Genomic DNA, 26,977 nt, shown 5'->3' with positions numbered 1-26,977 from the left:
TTCTATTTCAGAGTGAATTTTCTTCATTTAGCATTCATAAAACCAAAATCTTACTACAAAATAGGGCTTTAGGTAGTCACCTTTAGAGGGTATTGACTAAAATTTCAAGTTCAGTTTGTGATTCATTCAAAGCTAATTGTTAATTGAGGGTGTTTCTCCTCAACTAACGTCATAATCAGGTTCCAACCCTCACATCTCAGATGAATGCACCAAAGGAATGAACTCTAATATGGGTCCTTCCTGAAGGCAGATGACTGTAAGGTGGCTTTTCACATTGTTTACCTGGGGTGGTGTTTTATACCTTTAGTAATTTTTTTTTTTTTTTTTGGATAAATAACTTTGTTGCTTTTCTTCCTGTTGTTCAGTTGCTAAGTCATGCACAACTCTTTGTGAGCCCGTGGACTGTAGCACGCCAGGCTCCTCCGTCTTCCGCTCTCTCTGGGAGTTTACTCAAATTCAAGTCATTTGAGTTGGTGTTGTTATCTAACCATCTCACTCTGCTGCACCTTTTTCTTGTTGCCTTCAACCTTTCCCAGCATTAGAGTCTTTTCCAGTCAGTTGGCTCTTTGCATTAGGTAGCAAAAGTATTGGAACCTCGGCTTCAACATCAGTCCTTCCAACGAACACCCAGGACTGATCTCCTTTAGGACGGACTGGTCAAATCTCCTTGCAGTCCAAGGGACTCTCAAGAGTCTTCTCCAACACCGAAGTTCAAAAGCATCAATTCTTAGGCACTAAGCCTTCGTTATGGTCCAGCTTTCACATCTGTACATGACTCCTGGAAAAACCAAAGCTTTGGCTAGAGGGACCTTTTGTCAGCAAAGTGATGTCTCTGCTTGTTAATAAACTGTCTAGGTTTTTAACTTATACAACTTATATAATGTAATAAATTTTTAACTTACATTGTTTTGAAAAAGGTAAAACTCTAAAGTTTTGTGTGGCCTTTCATATTTCCAATGAAGTGTTTCTATTATTGAGAATATTTGTCTTTGAGTTACAAGGCTCTTTGAGTTACAGCATTGTGTTCATAACAAAATAAAGCTAGACTTAATGGAGGAAGCTAGAAGTCCCAGGCTCAGGGTGTAGTGTAAGTTTGGTCTTGGATTTTAGTGACTACTGTTCTATACTTCCTATGTGAAGTTATTCTGCCCAGTAAAATAATAGTTTTTTGGAAAGAGTGTTGTTGTTCTCGGGTGTGATTTATCCGTGTGTACTTTCTTCCCACCAAACAGGTTGATGTCCGAAAATCTACCCCCTCTATGGTTGATCGGCTTCAGAGGCAGATAATCATAGCTGACTGTCAAGTTTACCTGGCTGTGCTCTCGTTTGTAAAGCAAGAGTTGTCAGGTATGCTAAAGCATTGTTTTTAACAGTTTTTGATATTCAGTGGACACAATTGGTAATACCCCACACTTTTTTTTTTTTTAGAACACCTTGTATTTCAGTCTTTGAAAACATGTGGCACCTGTTTGGGGCATGATTTTGATTTATTACTTGAGAAATTGATACCATGAGTGCTTAATGTGTATTTAGTGGAATAGTTTTAGTTCCAAAATCTTTTTCATCCTCTTGTCTGCAGATAGTCTGTCATACTTAGAGATATTACCTGTGCCTTAGATAGAGTAATAAATTGATAGGTTTTTTTGGTGTGTGGGTGGGAATCAAGCTGCGATAATTGCCATTTAAAGTGAAATATAACCAGTTTGTTTCTCAGAAAATTGTTATTGAAAGCCTGAGTGTGTGCTAAAGATTTCCTAACATACCTGAATGACTAACATTTTAACAACCCTTACTGAGGAGTATAAACTGATTCTTGTTTAGTTTGCCCAAGACAAATTTTGTACAAGGATTTTGTAGCTTTGATACCTTGAGTGGTGTAGATTAGAGTGGAGACTCTCAAGAGTTCACTGAAAGATTAACTTTGATACTACTTCTTCCTCTTATGTGGTTTTATATCTGTGCTGCTGATGGCAGATATCTGCCCCTTTGGTAGCTAGGGTCTACTTGAAAAAAATGAGTGTTCAATAAGGAAATCAACTATAAATCACAATGAGAAAAGCATTTTCTTCCAACCGAAGTGAAGAAGGGTTTGTTGCTAAGTCATGACATGCACTTTTCTTGATCTGGACTACTGACAGCCAATTTCCTTTCCTTTCTTCTCTGTCTCCATCTCATGCTTGAAGATGATTTGTTTCTCTTTGGCTCAAGTAAAAAGTAGGATTTAACTTTTATTGTGACCTCCTAAATGTGGACTTTCTAGACCTTTGTGGGCTTAAAAAAATATTCAGAACCTAAAAGTTGACAGCTCTTTTATTCAGTAGGAATTTTTAGGCCTTCAAGCCGAGGAGACAGTGTCTCAGGTAATTCTGAGAAAACTGCTCCAAGGAGTTGAAGGAGGAGCCAGGTTATACAGAAGTTTTGCAACAAAGAGCAGGTAGTCTGAACATCAAAAAATGATTGTTGATTAAAGGAAACCAGATAACCCAACTTAAGGGATTTAACGCTTTTCTATATATGAGAAGATGCAAGGGTCTAGGCTCACTGAAATCATTCTGTTGATGTGCACCTCGGCTGTCTGGGGCCAGTATCCTGTTTTCACCTCCTGAGCTTCCTCAGGGCTCACTGTAGTGAGTGGCTGCCGTCTGATGACTGCTAGAGGGCAGGTATTCTTTTCTTCCTGAGTTTCCTCAGGACTCACCAGCTTACCATTTGTGGTGGGGAGGCAGGGAGGCTGGGGAGGGGGACAGGCTCTTCCATGCCACCCGAGGAAGGAATCTGCACTGTTACTTGGAGGTGATGCTGCAGAACAGCCAAGTGTCTGAAGTACAAGTGTAATAGGGTTTAGCCAAGAGCACTCCAGTGGTGTCATAGAGACTGCCAGTGGTAGTTCAGGAATGCGGTAGAGGATTTGACACTACATGTGGGATAAGTTGGATTCAGATGATGCTTGCATTTATTCGTTCAGCTGATAATAGATGCTAATTGGAAAAGACCCTGATACTGGGAAAGAATGAAGGCAAAAGGAGAAGGGGTCAGCAGAGGATGAGATGTTTACATAGCATCACTGATTCAATGGACATGAGTTTGAGTAAAGTCCAAGAGATAGTGAAGGACAGGGAAGCTTGGGGTGCTGCAGTCAATGGGGTCACAGAGACAGACACGACTGAGCAACTGAAAAACAGCAAAGATGCTACACCCTCACTACTGCGTGATTGACTCTATTTAATGAACAAAATAATACATGGTTCTTGCCATCCAGCTAGTAAAGTGAAAGTGTTAGTCACTCAGTTGTGTCTGACTCTGTGCGACCCCATGGACAATAGTCACTAGGCTCCTCTGTCCATGGAATTCTCCAGGCAAGAATATTGGAGTGGGTAGCCATTCCCTTCTCTAGGGATCTTCCTGACCCAGGGATTGAACCAGGGTCTCCTGCATTGCAGGCAAATTCTGTACCATCTGAGCTACCCAGGGAGCCCCAAAACAGGCCTCAAATAAGGAATTTAAGCCATGTGAAGAAAAACAAGTTGTCATGGTAGATAATAGTTTGTATTGTTTTTTTTTCAAGTCATTCTTCAATATCTTTATTATTAGTGTAGGAAAACTATTTCGAATGCTTATTTTTTTCATGTTTTTCTCCCCTTATCTTTATAGCATATATAAAAGGTGGGTGGATCCTTAGGAAAGCCTGGAAGATTTACAATAAATGCTATCTGGACATCAACGCCCTTCAGGAGCTGTATCAGAAGAAGCTAAGAGAGGAACGTTTGACTTCTGACGCTGCAAATGATAACCACATTGTGGCTGAAGGGGTGTCTGAGGAGTCTCTGAACAGACTGAAAGGTGCTGTGAGCTTTGGATACGGCCTTTTTCACCTTTGCATATCCATGGTGCCCCCAAACCTGCTCAAAATCATCAACCTGCTGGGTTTTCCTGGAGACCGCCTGCAGGGGCTTTCTTCACTGATGTATGCAAGCGAAAGTAAGGACATGAAGGCCCCTTTAGCTACGTGAGTAGCTATATTGCAATGCTTTGGTAGATAATGTAGTTGAAAGTACGTAAGCGACAATCAAAACCTTTGTAGGAAACTGCAGGTAAAATCAATGCTTGGTTGGTTGACCATTGCCATGCCTTTAAGTTTCAATGGATGCCAAGGACCGTGTTTTGGTGATGTTTAGGAGTTAACGTTGGGAAACAGGGAGAAGGAAATGGCAGCCCACTCCACTATTCTTGCCTGGAGAATTCCATGGACAGAGGAGCCTGGCGGGCTACAGTCCATGGGGTCGCAAAGAGTCAGACACGAGTGAGTGACTAACTTTCTTTTGAAGAACAGAGCACTGTTCTTAAGTCTCATGAGTCCTGTATTTGATTTTTATTTACTCATTTTTTAATTTTTGTGGAAAGTCCCTCTTCTTCACCATTTTCTTTAAAAAAAATTTTTTTTTGATGAGTCTTGTATTTTAAACAGGCAAAATAATCATGATTTATAAGCATTTAAAAGCAGTAACCCTGACCAGTCACTGAGATTCATAAGCCTGATTTTGGACTTCAGAGGATATAAATTTCATAAGGCTGTTCTGTGATTCTGAAATCTCTCTTCTTATATCCTCATGTTGGATAATTTTTCTTGGTGACTCTAGTTGGTCCATTGGTCTCTTACTGTGGCCTGGACAGCCTGTGCTGTTCAACTAAATTGAGTTATATTATATTGTTCAGACTTAAATGATAATTATTTAAACAGAAAAATGTGAAGAAGCTGATATAACCATCCAGAGCAAAGATTTATCCATTTCATCATCAGTTAAAATGGTGTGATTTTTTTTTTTTCCCCCCAAATCTGGTAAATGTCACTGACTCTATGGACATGAGTTTGAGTAAGCTTCGGGAGTTGGTGATGGACAGGGAAGCCTGGTGTGCTGCAGTCCATGGGGTCACACAGAGTTGGACATGACTGCGTGACTGAACTGAACTAAAATATCTACTACTATTTGCAGTTTGAGTAATTTTATGAAATACTGTTTGTGCTTTGATATTGCACCACTTATCAGAATTTTTCCAAAAGATGTTGATATCACAGAGAACCTTAGTGAGCTGGGATTCTGCTTATGTCAGTATTGAGGAATTTGGATGTTAACTCCTAATTGTTTGGTAGTGACTATAAAAAGGTCATTAATTTTTCATTGTAAAAATATTCATGCCTTCCCAAACTCATTATATTATACTAACAGTGGTCCTTCGTTAATTTGACTTAGCAGGTTTATAACTTGTGATAATGTCTTTTTTTAATAACATTTTCTGAGAAAGGAATGAATTGAATTAAAAATAATGTAAATTAGTCTGATCTCCAGAAAAGGATCAAATTTATGCACATTGGAAGCATATATTTACATAAAAATATTTGTTGTGTTGGTTACACGGTTTTTGTCTTTTAAAGCCGATCCCAGTGACTCTTATTTTGTTTACCTAGTTTAACATGGCCTTTTTCTTGAAAGGGACGAGTTTGAAGTGAGACAGTTTTAAGTAACTTATTTGTTTGGTTTTCAAAAGCTAGAGAAAGGGCCTTTCTTCTGTTCCTGTAACTTATTTTTACTTAATTTTGTGTAATTTTGCTTATGGTCCCTGTATTTAAATTCAGGGTGTGAGGCTTACTTACAGTCTAACTTTTGTGAACACAAGAGAGAACAAATGCTTTCCTTTTGTAAAAAGTAACGTGGAAAGTAATTATAAGGGGACAGTAAATTCATGATCACCAGTCACCATTTCTAATTTATGCATTGATGAGTACGGAGTAGGATTCAGAGATTTACGTTAATGATGCCTTCAGCAATCCATCTAGAAGCCTCAGAAGAACTGCATTCTTCTGGCACCTTTTTCTCTCCCCTGGTGGGAGTATGCTGATTTATACATTGTGCTCAAAAGTTGTGGTTTTCCAAATATGAATCAAAATAACACGGGGAAAGATACAGATTTTTACTTACTCAGGGACTGCCTAGCGAGTTTTCTGGAAGGAGTGTGTATGGGAGGAGCACAGGCTGATTATTTTCAAGATTGGAAACACTGTCAGCGAAGTCCGCCTCTCTCACGGGTTCTGTCCCTCCTCTTCAGATTAGCGCTGCTCTGGTATCATACTGTGGTCCGCCCATTTTTTGCCTTGGATGGAAGTGATAACAAAGCCGGCCTGGATGAAGCGAAGGAAATTCTCCTCAAAAAAGAAGCTGCTTATCCAAACTCTTCCCTCTTTATGTTTTTCAAGGGACGCATACAACGACTAGAGGTATTGTGCCTTCTCCAGCTTTTTTAAAATAAAGCCTCTGTTGCTTGAATCTATAATTCTCATTTGGAAGGGGCTAGCTCATAAGGAGCCCGAATGTCACAGGGCTGACATTCTGTGCCTTGCATTCGTCATTGCTGTGGGAGCCTCTTCAAGGAACCCGGAGTGTTTATTCAGTTACCTTTTCTGTTCACAGCTATGGGTGAAGCAGGGTCGGGGTCCCTCAGAGGTGAGACAAGATGCTGTGCCCTGAGTTGAAGACACGGGAGCCCTTGTGAATGTCTTAGTTAAAACAAAATACGAGGTTGGCTAAAACATTTGTTCGGGTTTTCCCAGAAGATGTTATGTGAAAAACCCGAACAAGCTTTTTGACCAACCCAATATGATTTTTTTCCTTCTCTGGAGTTACCGATAATCTATTTCCAAATGTTCGTCCCGGCTGACAGTTGATTCATGCTCATGTTATTGCCTGAAATGTCAAGGACAGCAAAGACTCTGAAACAGTAGTAGCCCGTATTACTTTTTCATGCTCTTCATGTGGCTAGGTCCCATGCCAGGGGCTTTCACACACACCATCCCATTTAATCCTCAGAACAAGCCCACGACGGAGAGAATGATCCCCTGCATTTTACAGGGAAGGTCAACAGGGGTCTGAACAGGCTTCACGTGACCTCGGAGCTCACCCAGCAAGCAAGGCTAGGCTATGTCATTCCAGAAACACAACATACCCTCGCTTTTGAGGGGTTCTGCTTCTCTCTGCACCTTTTTTTTTTTTTTTGTGGCTTCCTAGGTGGCTCAGTGATAAAGAATCTGCCTGCTAATGCAGGAGATGTAAGAGACACAGGTTCAGTCTCTGGGTTGGGAAGATCCGCTGGAGAAGGAAATGGCAACCCACTGGAGAACATGGGCAGAGGAGCCTGGTGGGCTACAGTTCATGGGGTTGCAAAGAGTCAGACATAACTGAGTATGTCTGAGTACAATTAGTATGTGGACCTAATTGTACAGAATCCTCTATAGGAAGAACTATACCATCTCAATGCCTGCCTACCAATACCTGCACCTCTGTTTTTTAATGTCAGCTTGCTTGAGGGCACAGGGATCTGAAGAAAAATGAAAATCTTTTTTAAGAATGTATTTATTTTTAACTGAAGGATAATTGCTGTACAGTGCTGTGTTGGTCTCTGCCATACAACAACGTGAATCAGCCATAGGTATCCACATGTTTCCTCCCTCCTGAACCTCCCTCCCACCTCCCACCACATCCCAGCCCTCTAGGTCATCACAGAGCACCAAGCTGAACTCCTTGTGTCATATACCAGCTTCCCACTAGCTCTCTGTTTTACATACGGTAATGTATATATTTCAGTGCCAGTCTCTCAAAGTCTCTCTCTGCCGCACTGCATCCATAAGTCTGCTCTCTATGTCCGAGTCTCTATTCCTGCCCTGCAAATAGGTTCATCGGTATCATTTTTCTGGATTCCATATATATGTAATTGATATGATATTTGCTTGTCTGATTTCACTCGGTGTAACATCCACCTCACTAGAACTGACTCACATGAATTCCTTTTTATGACTGAGTACTGTTCCATTGTATTTATGTATCACAACTTCTTTATCCATTCATCTGTCAGTGGACACCTAGGTTGCTTCCAAGTCCTGGCTATTGTAAATAGTGCTGCAGTGAACATTGGGGTACATGTATCTTCTTTAATTATGGTAAAATGAAAATCTTTATAAGAACTGAATCACGCAAGTGAAAGAAGGTGACTGTTAACACAGTGTTCCACCCACATGTTCCACCCACATGCTCACTAGCAGCTCACTAGTGCATCTGTGTGAGGTGTAATAACCTCTGCCCTCAGTTAACCAAGTGTCCACAACATAATCCATGCTAGAAGTCAGCCCCCTTCCCCCCAAAAAAATCCCGCACATGATGGGAAGATGGTTGCCTAGGAGTGTTTTCATAAGCACAGGGAGTGATTCTTTCACTAATTTCTTGTTGGCAGTGGAGTGTATGTTACTTCCCCAATAATATCTCTCCTCCATGAAGTGTCTTCTTAAATCCAAGGACACCTTACGTTTATATATGGAATCATATTCTAAAGATTATACTAATAATTTACAACTGAAACAACACTGAAAGCTCCCCAGGATAAGACTCATGTAAACCCATGTCCAAGTCATTTTTCTTCTCATTACTTTGACACCATTTTTGTTTCAAGTCAGGCTCATGAGCCTTCAGTGACAATTCTCTTCTTTTGCTTTCTTAAAAATGTACTTTTGATCAGCCTCCTGTGTGATCCAGTCTGCTGTTAGTGAATTGTTCTTTCAAGCTCAGGGTTAGGGCCCTATAAGTGGGGAAGGATGTCCAGGCTATTCAAGTTCCCATACTCCCTTGGGTTTGTGCAGGGGGAAATAAGCCTGTAGAAGGAAATTTTTAATTGATTCAGCCTTCTCACTTCAGTGGCCATTTCTGAAATGAAGAAAGCTGGGTACAGGGTAAATGCTTTCTTGGGTGCATGATGCCTTTCCTTTAAGAAATTGACATGGACCTTCTCAATAACTCTGAACATGACAATACTAGGTTTAGTGTTCAAAGGACACTTGCCCAGTGTGGGTGAGAGCCTGCAGTTGTGTGCACCACGGCAACGAGGCCAGGCGTTAGGCATGTCTAGATCTCTCTTGATCAGTGGATGCCCTTCCTTCTGTCCCTTGATCAATGAGTGCTCTAAACTGGGTTTTGAAACTGCTAAATAGAAATGCAGAAGTCAGGATTTATGTTTCATTATGCTTTCTGTAAGACTCTGATGCTGGGAAAGATTGAAGGCGGGAGGAGAAGGGGACGACAGAGGATGAGATGGTTGGATGGTATCACGGACTCAATGGACATGATTTTGATTTTGAGTAAGCTCCAGGAGTTGGTGATGGACAGGGAGGCCTGGCGTGCTGCAGTCCATGGGGTCACAAAGAGTTGAACACGACTGAGCTACTGAACTGACTCTTCCCATTTTCATTAATTTCTCAGCTGGCGCTCTGGGACAACCCAGAGGGATAGGGTGGGGAGGGAGGTGGGAGGGGGATTTAGGATGGTGGGACACATGTACACCCCTGGCTGACACATGTTAATGTACGGCAAAACCCACCACAATATTGTAAAGTAATTAGCCTCCAATTAAAATAAATAAGTTAATTTAAAAAAACAATGCTTATCTTGTAGTGAAAACTAGTAACTTTTTTATATTAAAAAAACCTTTTATTTTAGAAAACAGTTATTTATATTTATTTGGCTTCCTTAGGTCTTAGTTGTGGCACATAGGAAGCAGGATCTTCGTTGAGTCATGTGGCTTCGTCTTTCATTGCAGCTCACGGGCTCCAGAGCACGTGGGTTCAGTATTTGTATGCGTCAGCTTAGTTGCTCCCTGGCATGTGGGATTTTAGTTCCCTGACCAGGGATTGAACCCACATCCTGTCTATTGCAAGGTGGGTTCCTAACCACTGGACCACCAAGGAAATCCCTAATAACTTCTTTTCCCCTAAAAAATTCAATTTAGCGTGATTTTCAGTTCAATTCAGCTCAGTCGCTCAGTCGTGTCCGACTCTTTGCGACCCCATGACTCACAGCACGCCAGGCTTCCCTGTCCATCACCAACTCCTGGGGTTCACTCAAACTCATGTCCATCGAGTCAGTGATGCCATCCAACCATCTCATCCTCTGTCGTCCCCTTCTCCTCCTGCCCCCAAACCCTCCCAGCATCAGGGTCTTTTCCAATGAGTCAACTCTTCACATGAGGTGGCCAAAGTATTGGAGTTTCAGCTTTAGCAGCAGTTCCTCCAATGAACACCCAGGACTGATCTCCTTTAGGATGGACTGGTTGGATCTCCTTGCAGTCCAAGGGACTCTCAAGAGTCTTCTCCAACATCACAGTTCAAAAGCATCAATTCTTCAGCGCTCAGGTTTCTTCACAGTCCAACTCTCACATCCACATATGACCACTGGAAAAACCATAGCCTTGACTAGATGGACTTTTGTTGGCAAAGTAATATCTCTGCTTTTCAATATGCTATCTAGGTTGGTCACAACTTTCTTTCCAAGGAGTATGTGTCTTTTAATTTCATGGCTGCAATCACCATCTGCAGTGATTTTGGACCCCCCAAAATAAAGTCTAACACTGTTTCCACTGTTTCCCCATCTATCTGACATGAAGTGACGGGACCAGATTTGTTTTCTGAATGTTGAGCATTAAAGCCAACTTTTTCACTCTCCACTTTCACTTTCATCAAGAGGCTTTTTAGTTCCTCTTCACTTTCTGCCAGAAGGGTGGTGTCATCTGCATATCTGAGGTTATTGAGATTTCTCCCGGCAGTCTTGATTCCAGCTTGTGTTTCTTCCAGTCCAGCGTTTCTCATAATGTACTCTGCATAGAAGTTAAATAAGCAGGGTGACAATATACAGCCTTGATGTACTCCTTTTCCTATTTGGAACCAGTCTGTTGTTCCATGTCCAGTTCTAACTGTTGCTTCCTGACCTGCATATAGGTTTCTCAAGAGGCAGGTCAGGTGGTCTGGTATTCCCATCTCTTTCAGAATTTTCCACAGTTTATTGTGATCCACACAGTCAAAGGCTTTGGCATGGTCAATAAAGCAGAAATAGATGTTTTTCTGGAACTCTCTTGCTTTTTCCATGATCCAGCAGATGTTGGCAATTTGATCTCTGGTTCCTCTGCCTTTTCTAAAACCAGCTTGAACATCTGGATGGGAGAGTCATGGTGGAGAGATCTGACAGAATGTGGTCCCCTGGAGAAGGGAATGGCAAATCACTTCAGTTTTCTTGCCTTGAGAACCCCATGAACAGTATGAAAAGGCAAAAATGATAAGATACTGAAAGGGGAACTCCCCGGGTTGGTAGGTGCCCAGTATACTACAGGAGATCAGTGGAGAAATAACTCCAGAAAGAGTGAAGGGATGGAGCCAAAGCAAACACAATACCCAGTTGTGGATGTGACTGGTGATAGAAGCAAGGTCCAATGCTGTAAAGAGCAATATTGCATAGGAACCTGGAATGTTAGGTCCATGAATCAAGGCAAATTGGAAGTGGTCAAACAGGAGATGGCAAGAGTGAATGTCGACATTCTAGGAATCAGTGAACTAAAATGGACTGGAATGGGTGAATTTAACTCAGATGACCATTATATCAACTACTGTAGGCAGGAATCCCTTAGAAGAAATGGAGTAGCCATCATAGTCAACAAAAGAGTCCAAAATGCAGTACTTGGATGCAATCTCAAAAATGACAGAATGATCTCTGTTCATTTCCAATCAAACCATTCAATATCACGGTAATCCAAGCCTATGCCCCAACCAGTAATGCTGAAAAAGCTGAAGTTGAACAGTTCTATGAAGACCTACAAGACCTTTTAGAACTAACACCCAAAAAAGATGTCCTTTTCATTATAGGGGACTGGAATGCAAAAGTAGGAAGTCAAGAAACACCTGGAGTAACAGGCAAATTTGGCCTTGGACTACGGAATGAAGCAGGGTAAAGGCTAGTAGAGTTTTGCGAAGAGAACACACTGCTCATAGCGAACACCGTCTTCCAACAACACAGGAGAAGACTCTACACATTGACATCACCAGATGGTCAACACCAAAATCAGATTGATTATATTCTTTGCAGCCAAAGATGGAGAAACTCTAAACAGTTGGCAAAAACAAGACCGGAAGCTGACTGTGGCTCAGATCATGAACTCCTTATTGCCAAATTTAGACTTAAATTGAAGAAAGTGGGCAAAACCACTAGACCATTCAGGTATGACCGAAATCAAATCCCTTATGATTATACAGTGAAAGTGAGAAATAGATTTAAGGGACTAGATCTGATAGAGTGCCTGATGAACTATGGACAGAGGTTCATGACATTGTACAGGAGACAGGGATCAAGACCATCCCCATGGAAAAGAAATGCAAAAAAGCAGAATGGCTGTCTGAGGAGGGCTTACAAATAGCATGATTTTACCTTGTCCACAAATCATCTTTGGTAGGGACTGAGTGAAAACTAACTTTGAGTGCTCACTCATTGTCATTGGGTTGGTTCTAGAAATGAGGAAGGCACAGCATCATCAAAGGATGATTTGGGAAGGCACACAGTCACCATGATAGCCCTCAGTCTCTTTCACAGTAGGTCATTGGGATCTGAGTACGGGTGGTAGACTTTAGAGTTGCTTTGTCATGGAGCAGTTTGCTTATCCAGCTGATACTTGGTTTTAAGGAAAAAACACTGAAAGGTCCGTTTCTGCTCTTGATTGGTGAGCTGAAGCCTGAGGGTCAAGTGAAATGTGATTGTTTCTGTTTGGCTCTTCCTGAAGGCTTACAGGATAAGCGAATTTTAAGGCTAACTTGAGATATTATTGGCATTATCTTCATGGCATCCAGACACTGGTGTTTCATTAATCTTCCCAAATGGTCATGTAGCTAGGTATCAGATGGTGGCATCCTTCATTTACTGATGAATTGCTCAGAGAGGATGTGACATAGCTTTTCTCAGACGCTTATTGCAAGGCCTTTAAGCTCCCAAGTCAGTTTATGAAAACTCATAGCGTTCAGTTGACGAATTTGCTTGCAGAAAATCTTTTTTTCTTTTCAGTGCGCATTTAGGTTAGAGATAGGGCCTCTTGAGATCTTTTTTTTTTTTTTAATTGGAAGATAGTTGCTTTACAATGTTGTGTTGGTTTCTGCCATACAACAACATGAATCAGTCACAGGTACACGTATGTCCCCTCCCTCTGGAACCTCCCTCCCACCCCACACCCTTGTGGTCTTTTTATCCATGAGCTCCTAGGGAACATGGTCTGGGGGCTCCTAATTTTGGCAAGTGGATCATGTGACCTGGACTTCGCTTCTTTGGTGACTCAGAACTTCCCGTTGTTTGAACAGCTGCTTCTGTGCCAGCTTGCTTTTGTCCAGGATGACCGACTCAACCCCAGCTGATAAGTGTTCATTTTCCTTTATGATTTTTGCAAATCAAGTGCAGGTACCTACTCTCTAAGTTTCGTGAACAACCTTTGACATAGTTTGCCCTTCATTGTTTGGGACAGTTTGAAATCCATGGGGAGGGTGATCTTGAGCACATCCACCCCATCCCACCACTCGCATAGCCCTTGTGGCCGTGTCTTCATTATTCCATGTTGTCATGGTCTAACTCGTCACAGCAGTGAAGTTCCGCACCATCAGTGGTTCGTGGGGTCCTTATGCATCTTCAGGACGCCAAGCTCCTCTACTCTTTGGGAGTCTGGGCCAGGTTGCAAGAAGAGTTTTCTTTCTTTGCCACCTTGGCTTCTCCCCACTGCATGTCTACAGTACCCCCACCTCCAGCCTCCTCCACCCTCTTGTCTTATCCTCCTTACCTGTCCTGTCTCTAGGCTTCTTCCATGTGACTTAGCATGTAGCCATGAAGAATATATGGGTTCACACAGTACTTGGCGTGTGATAAACATTATTCAGGTAGTGGAGTGATGCTTGTTGTTATTGAGTGTTTAAGCCTGGGAAGTCATGTTACCAAATTTGCTCTCTTTTTAGGAGAAAGAACTCGCTTTGGTATTGAGAGCTATCAATTGAGCTAGGCCTAGGATGGGCAAAATGAGTGTGGAAGACTTAGAGCTACTGCACAGTACCCGCATTTACTTTTCCCTGAATTTCCATAATGCACACAGCTGTTAGGAAGTGGACCCAGGGGTTATATAGCAATCTCCATTTTAAAATATGAGCTAATGGTTATAATTTTGAATTTTATATATTTTTCATCCCCTTAAACTTATGTTAGTGATAAGTCCATTACCATCCAAGTGATTAATAAATATTTTTCTTGGTTATTTAAAATTATTAGGAACAAGTCTACATTTCAGTAAACTTCCTATTTCTCTCTAGTCCTTTTTTTTTTTTTTTAAACAATATGGATTGGCACAATTCCCCTCTCCTCCCTTTTAATAATCTACTTAGTATGTAATATACAGATACATGTATTTGGTTTTATGTATATATACACACCTTACATGGTGTGACTACTTAGTTATGAGACTTATTTTTTAATATTAGTCTTTCTCTCATTGCTCAAATATTTGAATGAATGACAGTTGATGGACATGTTCTAAAGAAGTTACTTAATGCAGTTTGGGAACATTTGTGAAACTGTCTTCCAAGCTTGCACCCATACTTTCTGTGTCCTGCATGCTGGCATGGAAAAACCACAGGTTTTGTTCTTCAGGAGCAGAAATGGATCTCCCACGAAACTGGCGCTCAGTGTGTTTTTATCGAATGGACTGATGAGTCTGTTGGCAGGAAGTCCGTTGATCAGGGTGAGTGATGGTGTTTCTTTAAGGGAGGAAGCTGGTTGTCAAGGACTGTCACCTTTTCTTGGTGGCACCTCAGCCTGTTTCTACAGCCAACACAGAAGGTGATGATGCAGGAAGGTCTCAACATTTGGTGTCAGGGTACCAACTCAGATACTGAAGTCCTGATGGGCTGGCTAAAGAAGCATGACTCTAAAGAAAGAAATAAATTTACAGGAACTGAAAAAGTAAGTGGGTGTCCATGAGGTCTGTGCTTGTTGCTGGAGGGCTGAGCCTCTGCACTCCCCGAGCTCAGGCGGGTGAGGTCTGTGCTGTGACAGCCCCTGATGATCACAAAGATGACGGCCTTGCTCCATGAGAACCAAGGGGGAGTGTGCACAGAGCCTCAAGGCAACAGCCTGCTCGGGTTTGTCCTCCTCCTGCCAGCCCTTGCTTCTCACAAAGCTGTGTGATAGGATGTGGTTTCTTTTCCTCATGAGCAGTGCCCACAGGGACAGCTTTGATGGTTGCCCTTGACTTTGTCACCCTGGCGCTCCATCGCCTTACTTTCTGTTACCTGTCCGGTTCTGTCTGCGTGAAAGGCCTTTATGCTTCTGCCCCATCATTCCGTCTCTGGACCTTCCTCCCACTCATTATTTCAGGCTGTAGTTCTTTCTCTCTGTACTTCTACTGATGACAGTTAATTGTTTAACTGGTGCTCCCCACAATAAACGAGAGGTCTGTGTTGCTTTTTTTAGCCCCTCAGCTCATGATTGTGGCAGGGACAGAAAAGTGAAGGTTGATCCCCTTGGTGATTAATTTATCAGACAGAGACAAGAGGCAGGAGGGCTGCGGGGGGCTTGTAACTTAGGGGCCAGAGCAGAAATGGCAAACCCAGGGGGGCCTGTGCCCAGGCACCCATCTCAGGGGCATATGACTAACCAGAGCTGTCGGGTGGCAGTGTTGATGAGCAAGCCTGCCTCTTGTATCTGAACAGCACGCCTTGCCAGCATGAGGTAATGTTGTTATTTATAGGATCAGGAAAAAGGCAATGCAGGAAGAGAAGTAATTCCCCAGGGTTCTATTAATTGTAGTCTTCTCTTCCGACCTACGTGGTTCTCGTTATGACTTCGGGCACCAGGAGGTACAGCAGCCGTTTATTCTTAGGACACAGAGTGAGAGATGGGTTTAATCTGATGTAGGAGGTGGAGGATCAGTTTGTCTTCACTTTCCAGTGCGATAAATCCAGTGTGTGGTTTAATGACTGTTCACTGAAATGAGATGATGATAACTCAGATTGCTAATAGGTTAAATGCATTTGCTCTTCTTTTATCTCTACCGTTACAGGCCGTTGGGTTGAAAAGCCAGTAGAAGGTTAACACCGATTTATATCCCCAAGCTCACTAAGTGTGCATAAGAGGATGAGCTTTGCCTTGCTTACACAAGGCCCTGAGGGCAGGGGTTAGAGGCAGGGTCTATTGTTAGGTGTCCTTGACAGCAATACCGCTAAACCGATTCCACGGCAATAATGCTGAGTCACATGCAAGTGGGTTGTCACATCATGTCCTAATGCTTGCTACACGTGACAGGGGGCGCCTCTCTGTAAAACACACACATAATAGTTTATTTTAAGATGTTAAGCAACTTCATAAAAATAGCCCAGCGATAATTAAGATGTTTTGCTTCAAGTTGGTTTGTGATGTTTAATGTATATATATGAAACTTCAGGCAGTTTTGCTTACAAATCTAGTGTTTATGTATTTGAAGATAGTTTTTATAGATAAGTGCTATGGAAACTGTGTAGATTTCCATGGTTACTAATTTGATTTTTCAATTGTTGGGATATTTGACAGTTATATACCTGTGATTTCCCAGCATTTCACTGTAATAGAAAAGACCATGTATTATCTTAGCATATTTTTACTTTTTATTTTCTTGAATTATTTCCTTAGGTTATAGCTTCAGTGGTGTCATTGTTTGAATCACAGTTCACACTTTAACTTTTACTGAACGATGAAAGATGATACTCAAGGAATAGTGAGTCAGTCTAATCCTTCATTAGTTTGTACATGGTTTCAGCAGCAGTGTCTCAAATATTACTGATAAGACCTTCTGTTTATGGATCAGAAGACTCCGTACTGCTAAGATGGCAATACTCCCTTGATTGTTTTAGCTATTTCAGGTTCCTTGAGTTGGGTATCAGTTTGTACGTTTCTGCAAAAAAGCACACTGTGATTTTGATAGGGATTGCACTAAATATGTAACACAGTCTTGGAAACAAAGAACAAAATTGGAAGATGTGTACTTCATAATCTCAGCTGTATTGATAGTATTTACTGTTAAAAATGTACATGCAAGAATATATGCAAATGACCAACAAGCACATGAAAAGATGCTCATCATCATCATTCATTATGAAGAAATGCAAATCAAAGCCAAGTGAGACGCTGTCTCACATCCACCAGAGTAGCTACAATAAAGACCACCCAATAAGAAGACAGGCATGTGGAGAAGTTGCACCCTTCATTCATTGCTGGTGGGAATGAAAAATAGTGTAGCCACTTTGGAAAGCAGTTTGGTGGTTTCTCAAAACGTTCGACATAGATTGATTATATGACCCAGAAGTTCCACTCAAGAGAGATGAAAACATATGTCCATATTATTCATAACTTAGCAAAAAAGTGCAAACAACTCAAATGTCTGTCAACTGATGAAGGATAAACAAATATGTATCCATATGATGGAATAACTTTCAGCAATTGAAAAAAAGACTGAAGTACTGACACTTGCTACAGCATGGATGAACCTTGAAGACACTTTTAGTGAAAAAAGCCAAGTCACAAAAGAACATACATTGTGTGATTTTATTTAGATGAAGTCCCCAGAGTATGCAGATAGCTTACTTGGGGATGGGTGGGGAGAATATAGAGTAACTGTTAATAGGTACAGTATTTCTTTTGGGGTTGATGAAAATACCCTAAACATATGTTGTTGTAATGATTGTGCTCAGTTCAGTTCAGTCGCTCAGTTGTGTCCGACTCTGCAACCCCATGTATCGCAGCACGCCAGGCCTCCCTGTCTATCACCAACTCCTGGAGTTTACACAGACTCGTGTCTGTCGAGTCGGTGATGCTATCAAGCCATCTTATCCTTTGTCATCCCCTTCTCCTCCTGCCCCCAAACCCTCCCAGCATCAGGGTCTTTTCCAATGAGTCAACTCTTTGCATGAGGTGGCCAAAGTATTGGAGTTTCAGCTTTAGCATCAGTCCCTCCAATGAACACCCAGGACTGATCGCCTTTAGGATGGACTGGTTGGATCTCTTTGTAGTCCAAAGGACTTTCAAGAGTCTTCCCCAACACCACAGTTCAAAAGCATCAATTCTTCAGTGCTCAGCTTTCTTCACAGTCCAACTGTCAAATCCATACATGACCACTGAAAAAACCATAGCCTTGACTAGATGGACCTTTGTTGGCAAAGTAATGTCTCTGCTTTTGAATATGCTATCTAGGTTGGTCATAACTTTCCTTCCAAGGAGTAAGTGTCTTTTAATTTCATGGCTGCAATCAGCATCTGCTGTGATTTTGGAGCCCAAAAAAATAAAGTCTGACACTGTTTCCACTGTTTCCCCATCTATTTCCCATGAAGTGATGGGACCCGATGCCATGATCTTAGTTTTCTAAATGTTGAGCTTTAGGCCAACTTTTTCACTCTCCTCTTTCACTTTCATCAAGAGGCTTTTTAGTTCCTCTTCACTTTCTGCCATAAGGGTGGTGTCATCTGCATATCTGAGGTTATTGATATTTCTCCCGGCAATCTTGATTCCAGCTTGTGTTTCTTCCAGTCCAGCGTTTCTCATGATGTACTCTGCATAGAAGTTAAATAAGCAGGGTGACAATAGACAGCCTTGACGTACTCCTTTTGCTATTTGGAACCAGTCTGTTGTTCCATGTCCAGTTCTAACTGTTGCTTCCTGACCTGCATACAGGTTTCTCAAGAGGCAGGTCAGGTGGTCTGGTATTCCCATCTGTTTCACAATTTTCCACAGTTTATTGTGATCCACACAGTCAAAGGCTTTAGTCAATAAAGCAGAAATAGATGTTTTTCTGGAATGCTCTTGCTTTTTCAATGATCCAGCAGATGTTGGCAATTTGGTCTTTGGTTCCTCTGCCTTTTCTAAATCCAGCTTCAACATCTGGAAGTTCATGGTTCACATATTGCTGAAGCCTGGCTTGGAGAATTTTGAGCATTACTTTACTAGCATGTGAGATGAGTGCAATTGTGCAGTAGTTTGAGCATTCTTTGGCATTGCCTTTCTTTGGGATTGGAATGAAAACTGACCTTTTCCAGTCCTGTGGCCACTGCTGAGTTTTCCAAATGTGCTGGCATATTGAGTGCAGCACTTTCACAGCGTCATCTTTCAGGATTTGAAATAGCTCCACTGGGATTCCATTATCTCCACTAGCTTTGTTCATAGTGATGCTTTCTAAGGCCCACTTGACTTCACATTCCAGGATGTCTGGCTCTAGGTGAGTGATCACACCATCGTAATTATCCGGGTCGTGAAGATCTTTTTTGTACAGTTCTTCTGTGTATTTTTGCGACCTGTTCTTGATATCTTCTGCTTCTGTTAGGTCCATACCATTTCTGTCCTTTATCGAGCCCATCTTTGCATGAAGTGTTCTGTTGGTGTCTCTAATTTTCTTGAAGAGATCTCTAGTCTTTCCCATTCTGTTGTTTTCCTCTATTTCTTTGCATTGATCGCTGAGGAAGGCTTTCTTATCTCTCCTTGCTATTCTTCGGAACTCTGCATTCAGATCCTTATATCTTTCCTTTTCTCCTTTGCTTTTTGCTTCTCTTCTTTTCACAGCTATTTGTAAGTCCTCCCCAGACAGCCATTTTGCTTTTTTGCATTCCTTTTTCTTGGGGATGGTCTTGATCCCTGTCTCCTGTACAATGTCACGAACCTCATTCCATAGTTCATCAGGCACTCTGTCTATCAGATCTAGGCCCTTAAATCTATTTCTCACTTCCACTGTATAATCATAAGGGAGTTGATTTAGGTCATACCTGAATGGTCTAGTGGTTTCCCCACTTTCTTCAATTTAAGTCTGAATTTGGCAATAAGGAGTTCATGATCTGAGCCACAGTCAGCTCCTGGTCTTGTTTTTGCTGACTGTATAGAGCTTCTCCATCTTTGGCTGCAAAGAATATAATCAGTCTGATTTCGGTGTTGACCATCTGGTGACGTACACGTGTAGAGTCTTCTCTTGTGTTGTTGGACTCTGTGAATATACTAAAAACCACTGAATTGAATACTTCGTGAATTTTGTAATACTTGAATTATATCTCAATAAAAACGCTTCCAAAAAGTGTTACTGAGGGTATTTTCAGTAGGAGTATATATTCTTTTTTCCTTTGGATATAATCTGTTGATCTAGTCAAGTTTGACTTTTGAGTAAGAAATGTTTTTATTTAATCAAATTCTCATGTCTAATATAATCATAAGTTATGTTTGTCATGTATTTCCCCTTTTCTATTACTGTCATTTTGAGAACAGTCTTTACATTTTATTGTGAAAATTTGAACATTCAAACATACACGCTTTTGTTACAACAGATTTCATTTCTTCAGAAATAATGCTTGTCTTCTCAAAGTGGGACACATAGAATACTTTTTCTTCAGATTGTAAAATGATACTTTAAAAACTCATATTCCCATACCTCTTTGCATGTGCAGATGGCTATTAATTCTGAAACCTACTCGATTCAGGAATATTAACATTTAAAAATTATTATTAAAGCATGGTTGATTTGCAATGTGTTAGTTTCAGGTGTACAGCAAAGTGAGTTGTTTATACAGATACCCACTTTTTTTTTAGATTCTTTTCCTGTATAGGCTTTTACAGAGTACTGAGTAGAGTTCCCTGTGCTATACAGTAGATTCTTAGTGGTTACCTGTCTTATATATAGTTGTGAATATGTCAGTCCCAATTTATACATCCCTGTCCCCTACCCTCTGGAAACTATAAGTTTGTTTTCTATGTCTGTGACTCTACTTTTGTAGTGTAAATAAGTTCTTTTGTACCCTTTTTAGGTTCCATGTATAAACAATATCATACATTTATCTTTTTGTGTCTGTCTTGCTTCACTCAGTTGGATAATCTCTAGGTCCATCCAAACATTGTTTTCTTTAAGGTTGTTTATCTTCTTGTTATTGAACTAAATCCTTAAGATGGGTGGAATCTATTTTTATCTTTATTTTCTACTATTATAGATGTTTTAAAATGAAAGTTAAGTGGCTTTGACAGTTGTGGTTCATATAACAAATACATGACTACTGCCTCTAAAAATATATATTATTTAGTATTTTTATACTTTTGTTTCTGTACAGTTATCAGTTTGTCAGGTTCTGTGTATTATAAGGAAATTTTAATATCTGTATTTCTTACTCATTTCTGATGGTGTCTGTTCATTTACTCATGTCACCCTTTGTCTCGTTACTTTATATTTTTACATACATCTGTGTATACTAAACAGGTTCAAGTGAAATAATATGTGTACATGTACATAGTTATTTTGGATTAAGAAGGAACTAGAATTCAGGCCTTCTGTCTCAACCCAATTCTCTTTTTAGCTTTTATTTGCTAATAAGTTATATATATGTGTTATATATTTTATATATATTCTAAATGTAATGTTACGTATATGTAATGATAGTATATGTATCTTACTAGCAAATAACATATATTTAAATATTATTATGGACTGCAAGGAGATCCAACCAGTCCATTCTAAGGGAGATCAGTTCTGGTGTTCATTGGAGGGACTGATGGTGACGCTGAAACTCCAATACTTTGGCCACCTCATGCGAAGAGTTGACTCACTGGAAAAGACCCTGATGCTAGGAGGGACTGAGGGAAGGAGGAGAAGGGGACGACAGAGGATGAGATGGCTGGATGGTATCATCGACTTGATGGACATGAGTTTGAGTGAACTCCAGGAGTTGGTGATGGACAGGGAGGCCTGGCGAGCTGGGATTCATGGGATCGCAAAGAGTCAGACACAACTGAGCGACTGAACTGAACTGAAATATTATTATAAATATAAATATCCAAGAGGGCTTATTCTTATTGGGCTTTAGAAATAAACTTACTATTTTTAAAAAATGAGTTGCTTAATAGAATATTTTTTTTCTACATTTTGGAGAAGCAAGTCAGTTAAAGTAATTAAAACATCATTAAACATTTGAAAGTATTTTTCAGTTGTTAAGTAGTTTTGAAATTAATTCTTTAATAACTTCTTTTATTTCTTCAATAATCTGAAGATGTCCACTTACTGTTATACTCATCTTAGTTTTATATTTTACTTTTTCTTATTTCCACATATTTTTAGACATATGACTATGTCCAAGCATGTAAATGTGATATTACTTTTTATTACTAGTGGTGTTTTTATAAATTTATGCTTTCCTAATTTTATGATTGGGCTTAAGACTTTCATATTGGTTTTTATAGAGAGAGATTTGATTTTTTTTTAATCAATTCATATTTTACTTCCACTTTATTTCTGGTTTTTCTTAATTTAGCTTCTTTTATAGTTCATTTTCTTAATATTTTATCATAACATATTTGTCTTATAAGAATAGTGAAATGTTAGTGTTCTTGTTTAGGGATTTGATTGTATCCCTTGAAATTCAGCCTGCATTTCGCTGGCTTAATGGGAGTGTTTGGGAAGCTGTGGTACTGTGATGTAATAAGATACACATTGTAGCTGAGGGCTCAGATCTGGAGGCTGACTGCCCATGCTGAGTCCTGGCTCCTCCACTCTGGCCCAGTGGTCTGGATTTGTTGTTGTTGTTCAGTCACTCAGTTGGTTCCAACTCTTTGCAACCCCGTGAACTGCAGCACGCCAGGCTTCCCTGTCCTTCACTATCTCCGGGAGTTTGCTCAGATTCATGTCTGTTGAGTCAGTGATGCTGTCTAACCATCTCATTCTCTGTTGCCTCCTTCTCCTCCTGCCTTCTATCTTCCCCAGCATTAGGGTCCTTTCCAATGAGTCAGCTCTTCACATCAGGTGGACAAAGTATTGGAGCTTCAGCTTTAGCAACAGTCCTTCCAATGAATATTCGGGATTGATTTCCTTTAGGATTGACTGGTTTGAACAAGACCTTTAATCTCTTTAAGCCTTCTCTCCTTGTTGAGGTGAGGTCTATGGTGGGACCCTGGGTGTAGTTTTGCTGTTGAGGTTTAGGGAGTGGTGATTTTGGAGGTGTGTGCTGCTTTGGAGCTCTGAGTGCAGGTCCTTGTTGGTGTTTATGACATGTTGACAGCACTGTTATGTCTGCCATGGGGGCTGCAGCAGTACAGGCCACTGCAGCAGAGCGCCAGCCCTGGGGGAGCTGGGGACCACATGGCAGGGAGGCATGTCAGCAGATGCTGAGGTGGCCAGGCTTTGTTCAGTTCAGTTCAGTCACTCAATCGTGTCTGACTCTGCAACCCCATGGACTGCAGCATGCCAGGCTTCCCTGTCCATCACCAACTCCCGGAGCTTGCTCAAACTCATGTCCATCGAGTCAGTGATGCCATCCAATCATCTCATCCTTTGTCATCCCCTTCTCCTCCTGCCTTCAGTCTTTCCTAGCATCAGGATCTTTTCCAATGAATCAGTTCTTTACATCAGGTGACCAAAGTATTAAGAGTTTCAGCTTCAGCATCAGTCCTTCCAATGAATATTCAGGACTGATTTCCTTTAGGATGGACTGGTTGGATCTCCTTGCAGTCCAAGGGACTCTCAAGAGTCTTCTCCAACACCACAGTTCAAAAGCATCAATTCTTCGGCAGTCAGCTTTTCTTTATCGTCCAGTTCTCACATCCATACGTGACTACTGGAAAAAACATAGCTTTGACTAGATGAACCTTTGTCAGCAACATAATGTTTCTGCTTTTAATATGCTGTCTAGGTTGGTCATAGCTTTTCTTCCAGGGAGCAAGCGTCTTTTAATTTCATGGCTACAGTCACCATCTGCAGTAATTTTGGAGCCCCCAAAATAAAGTCTCTCACTATTTCCTTTGTTTCCCCATCTATTTGCCATGAAGTGATGGGACCAGATGCCATGACCTTCAATTTTTGAATGTTGGATTTTAAGCCAGCTTTTTCACTCTCCTCTTTCACTTTCATCAGGAGGCTCTTCGATTTCTGCCGTGATTTCTGAAGTTATTGATACTTCTCCCAGCAGTCTTGATTCCAGCTTGTGCTTCATCCAGCCCAGCATTTCGCATGATGTACTCTGCATATAAGTTAAGTAAGCAGGGTGACAATATATAGCCTTGATATACTCCTATCCCAATTTGGAACCAGTCTGTTATTCCATGTCTGGTCCTAACTGTTGCTTCTTGACCTGCATACAGATTTCTCAGGAGGCAGATCAGGTGATCTGATGTTCCTATCTCTTTAAGAATTTCCCACAGTTTGTTGTGATCCACACAGTCAAAGGCTTTGGCATAGTCAATAAAGCAGAAGTAAATGTTTTTCTGCAACTCTCTTGCTTTTTTTGATGATCCAGCAGATGTTGGCAATTTGATCTCTGGTTCCTCTGCCTTTTCTAAATCCAGCTTGAACATCTGGAAGTTCATGGTTCGCATACTGTTGAAGTCTGGCTTGGAGAATTTTGGGCATTATTTTGCTTGCGTGTGAGATGAGTGCAATTGTGTGGTAGTTTGAGCACTCTTTGGCATTGCCTTTCTTTGGGATTGGAATGAAAACTGACCTTTTCCAGTCCTGTGGCCACTGCTGAGTTTTCCGAATGTGCTGGCATATTGAGTGCAGCACTTTCACAGCATCATCTTTTAGGATTTGAAATAGCTCAACTGGAATTCCATCACCTCCACTAGCTTTGTTTGTAGTGATGCTTCCTAAGGCCCACTTGACTTTGCATTCCAGGATGTCTGGCTCTAAGTGAGTGATCACACCATCGTGGTTATCTGGGTCATGATCTTTTTTTGAATAATTGTTCTGTGTATTCTTGCCACCTCTTCTTAATATCTTCTGCTTCCATTAGGTCCATACCATTTCTGTCCTTTATTGTGCCCATCTTTGCATGAAGTGTTCTGTTGGTATCTCTAATTTTCTTGAAGAAATCTCTAGTCTTTCCCATTCTGTTGTTTTCCTCTATTTCTTTGCATTGATCACTGAAGAAGGCCAGGCTTTGAGAAATACAGAAACAGGCCTGTAGGAAGGGCAAGCAGGATGTGGGTCACCCTTGGTGCAACCCTCATCTTCTAAGGAAGATGACCCAGGAGAGGGAATATTAGGATTGGCTCTTGAAGAGTCAGTAGGAGTTTCCAGATAGATATGGGAGCATGGGGTATGATCCTGCATTCAAGCCTAGACCCAAGAAGAGGCCCCACGATGAGAGGTCCAGGCTCAAGGGGGCTGGAGCATTTGGTGGAGAGATGCTGGTGGAGTTGGGGTGACCCCAGAAGCAACAGATGATCTGAATTCTTTCTTATTCCCACTCTCTGCTCTTACAGAGGAGTTTCTTATACATGTTATGTATATGAAGCATGTGTTTTCCTTTGCTCTCAGAGTTGCATTTATGATTATGCTTGTTTTCATTTCTGTTTACTCTGGGGTGGATTTTTCCTTCAATTTGGATTGAAAAGATGATCACTGTATTTTAATTGTTTTTCTGCCATTTTTAAAAGCAGGTTGTGTATCCACACAGGTGGCGTTCTGGGTCTTTGTTCTCTCTCTCCTAAGGCCAGTAAGTGTCCGGCAAACTCCCATTGCTGGGTTTCACAGAGCTAGTTTTAAGAAATAGTGTTCCCTACTTTGGAGAAGGCAGTGGCACCCCACTCCAGTACTCTTGCCTGGAAAATCCTATGGACGGAGGAGGCTGGTGGGCTGCAGTCCATGGGGTCATGAAGAGTCGGACACAACTGAGCGACTTCACTTTCACTTTTCACTTTCATGCATTGGAGGAGGAAATGGCAAGCCACTCCAGTGTTCTTGCCTGGAGAATCCCAGGGACGGGGGAGCCTGCTGGGCTGCCGACTCTGGCGTCGTGCAGAGTCGGACACGACTGAAGAGACTTGGCAGCAGCAGTTCCCCACTTTAGCTACCCCTGTCCAGAGCTCTTCTTCGAAATTTTGTGTTTTCTCATAGTATTGCATTGAACTCTTCCGTTTTTCTTTATGATTCTGGACTCTCAGCGGGTGGGCACGCTGGTTTCTTCAATCTGTTTGTTTCTTTGTTTCTTGTGCTAGTCCTCATTTTTCTGTGGCTCTGGGAGTTTGTTGTCATTGTTCAGAGCTTCAGGTTTTGACATGTAGCATTGTAAAAAGATCTTCCCTGGCGGTTCAAACAGTAAAGAGTCTGCCTGCCATGTGAAAGATCCCCTGGAGAAGGACATGGCAACCCACTCCAGTATTCTTGCCTGGAGAATTCTGTGGACAGAGGAGCCAGGAGGGTGGCAGTCCATGGGGTCGCAAAGAGTCGGACAAGACTGAGCAACTGACACACACACACACACACACACACACACATACACATACACAAACATACACATTGTAGAAAGAGCGCTGGACTAAAAGTCTGAAGGTCTGGTTTTGGCTCTTTCATGAAGAATGAAAACCCTGTCTACTTCCACATGGTTGCTCACATGTCGAACAGTTTTGAAGAACAGTGAGACCTCGGTGAAGCCACTCAGTCTTCTCTGGCTCTAGTCCTTTACCTGGAAAATCAGGAGGGTTGAAATAAATCAGTGTTTTCCTGAAGTAGCTTCCTTGGAGCACTGATTTGATGGACTAGTTAATAACATCTTCCATGAAGAGGTTTCATATCATTTAAATTAGGATATCCTGGGGCTTCTCGGAGAGTTTAGTGTTGCATCATGAGGGAGATAGTCTGCATATCTGCTGTGTTCACCCAAGTTGCTTGACCAGGAGGATTCTTTTTCATACTGTAGCCTGTGAGACATAGAAACATTCAGTATAACACACTTGAGAAACACTGCTACGGTGCCGTGTTCAGTCATGTCTGACTGCAATTCTGTGGACTGTAGCCCGCCAGGCTCCTCTGTCTATGGGATTTCCCAGACAAGAATACTGGAGTGGGTTGCCATTTTCTCCTTCAGGGGATCTTCCCAACCCAGGGATTGAATTTGTGTCTCCTGTATGGCAGGAGGATTTTTTTTTTTTTTTTTACCACTGAGCCACTATGAAGTCCTTGAGAAACACTAGGCTACATCATTTTTAAGACTTCTTTCAGCTTTCGAGTTGCATGCTTCTGTGAATGTCCTAAAAGCCACTGAATTGTACACTTTAAAAGGAAAGAATTTTCTCCAAACTGTTACATAAAAATTTTTTCATGGCTCTTGAATTTTCAG

The 26,977-nt window shown here is 41.3% G+C and overlaps 1 protein-coding gene across 3 annotated transcripts in view; it reads left to right on the top strand.

Annotated features, from left to right (window-relative positions):
* Positions 1 to 26,977, top strand: part of TTC39C (tetratricopeptide repeat domain 39C) — a 103,304-nt gene that overhangs the window by 50,679 nt on the left and 25,648 nt on the right. For 2 of the 3 annotated variants that reach the window (XM_061399745.1, XM_061399746.1), the window contains exons 4-6: positions 1,233 to 1,347; positions 3,652 to 4,006; positions 6,103 to 6,271. In XM_061399745.1, coding sequence (XP_061255729.1) covers positions 1,233 to 1,347; positions 3,652 to 4,006; positions 6,103 to 6,271 — 639 coding nt within the window. Of the gene's footprint in view, positions 1 to 1,232; positions 1,348 to 3,651; positions 4,007 to 6,102; positions 6,272 to 14,286; positions 14,620 to 26,977 lie in introns of those variants that run through there. The other variant, XM_061399747.1, reaches the window with a different exon arrangement.

This window comes from Bos javanicus, chromosome 24 (assembly GCF_032452875.1).
Source record: "Bos javanicus breed banteng chromosome 24, ARS-OSU_banteng_1.0, whole genome shotgun sequence".
NCBI classification, from domain to species: domain Eukaryota; kingdom Metazoa; phylum Chordata; class Mammalia; order Artiodactyla; family Bovidae; genus Bos; species Bos javanicus.
The sequence above is the reverse complement of the archived record's forward strand: the minus strand, read 5'-3'. Positions and strand labels throughout refer to the sequence as shown.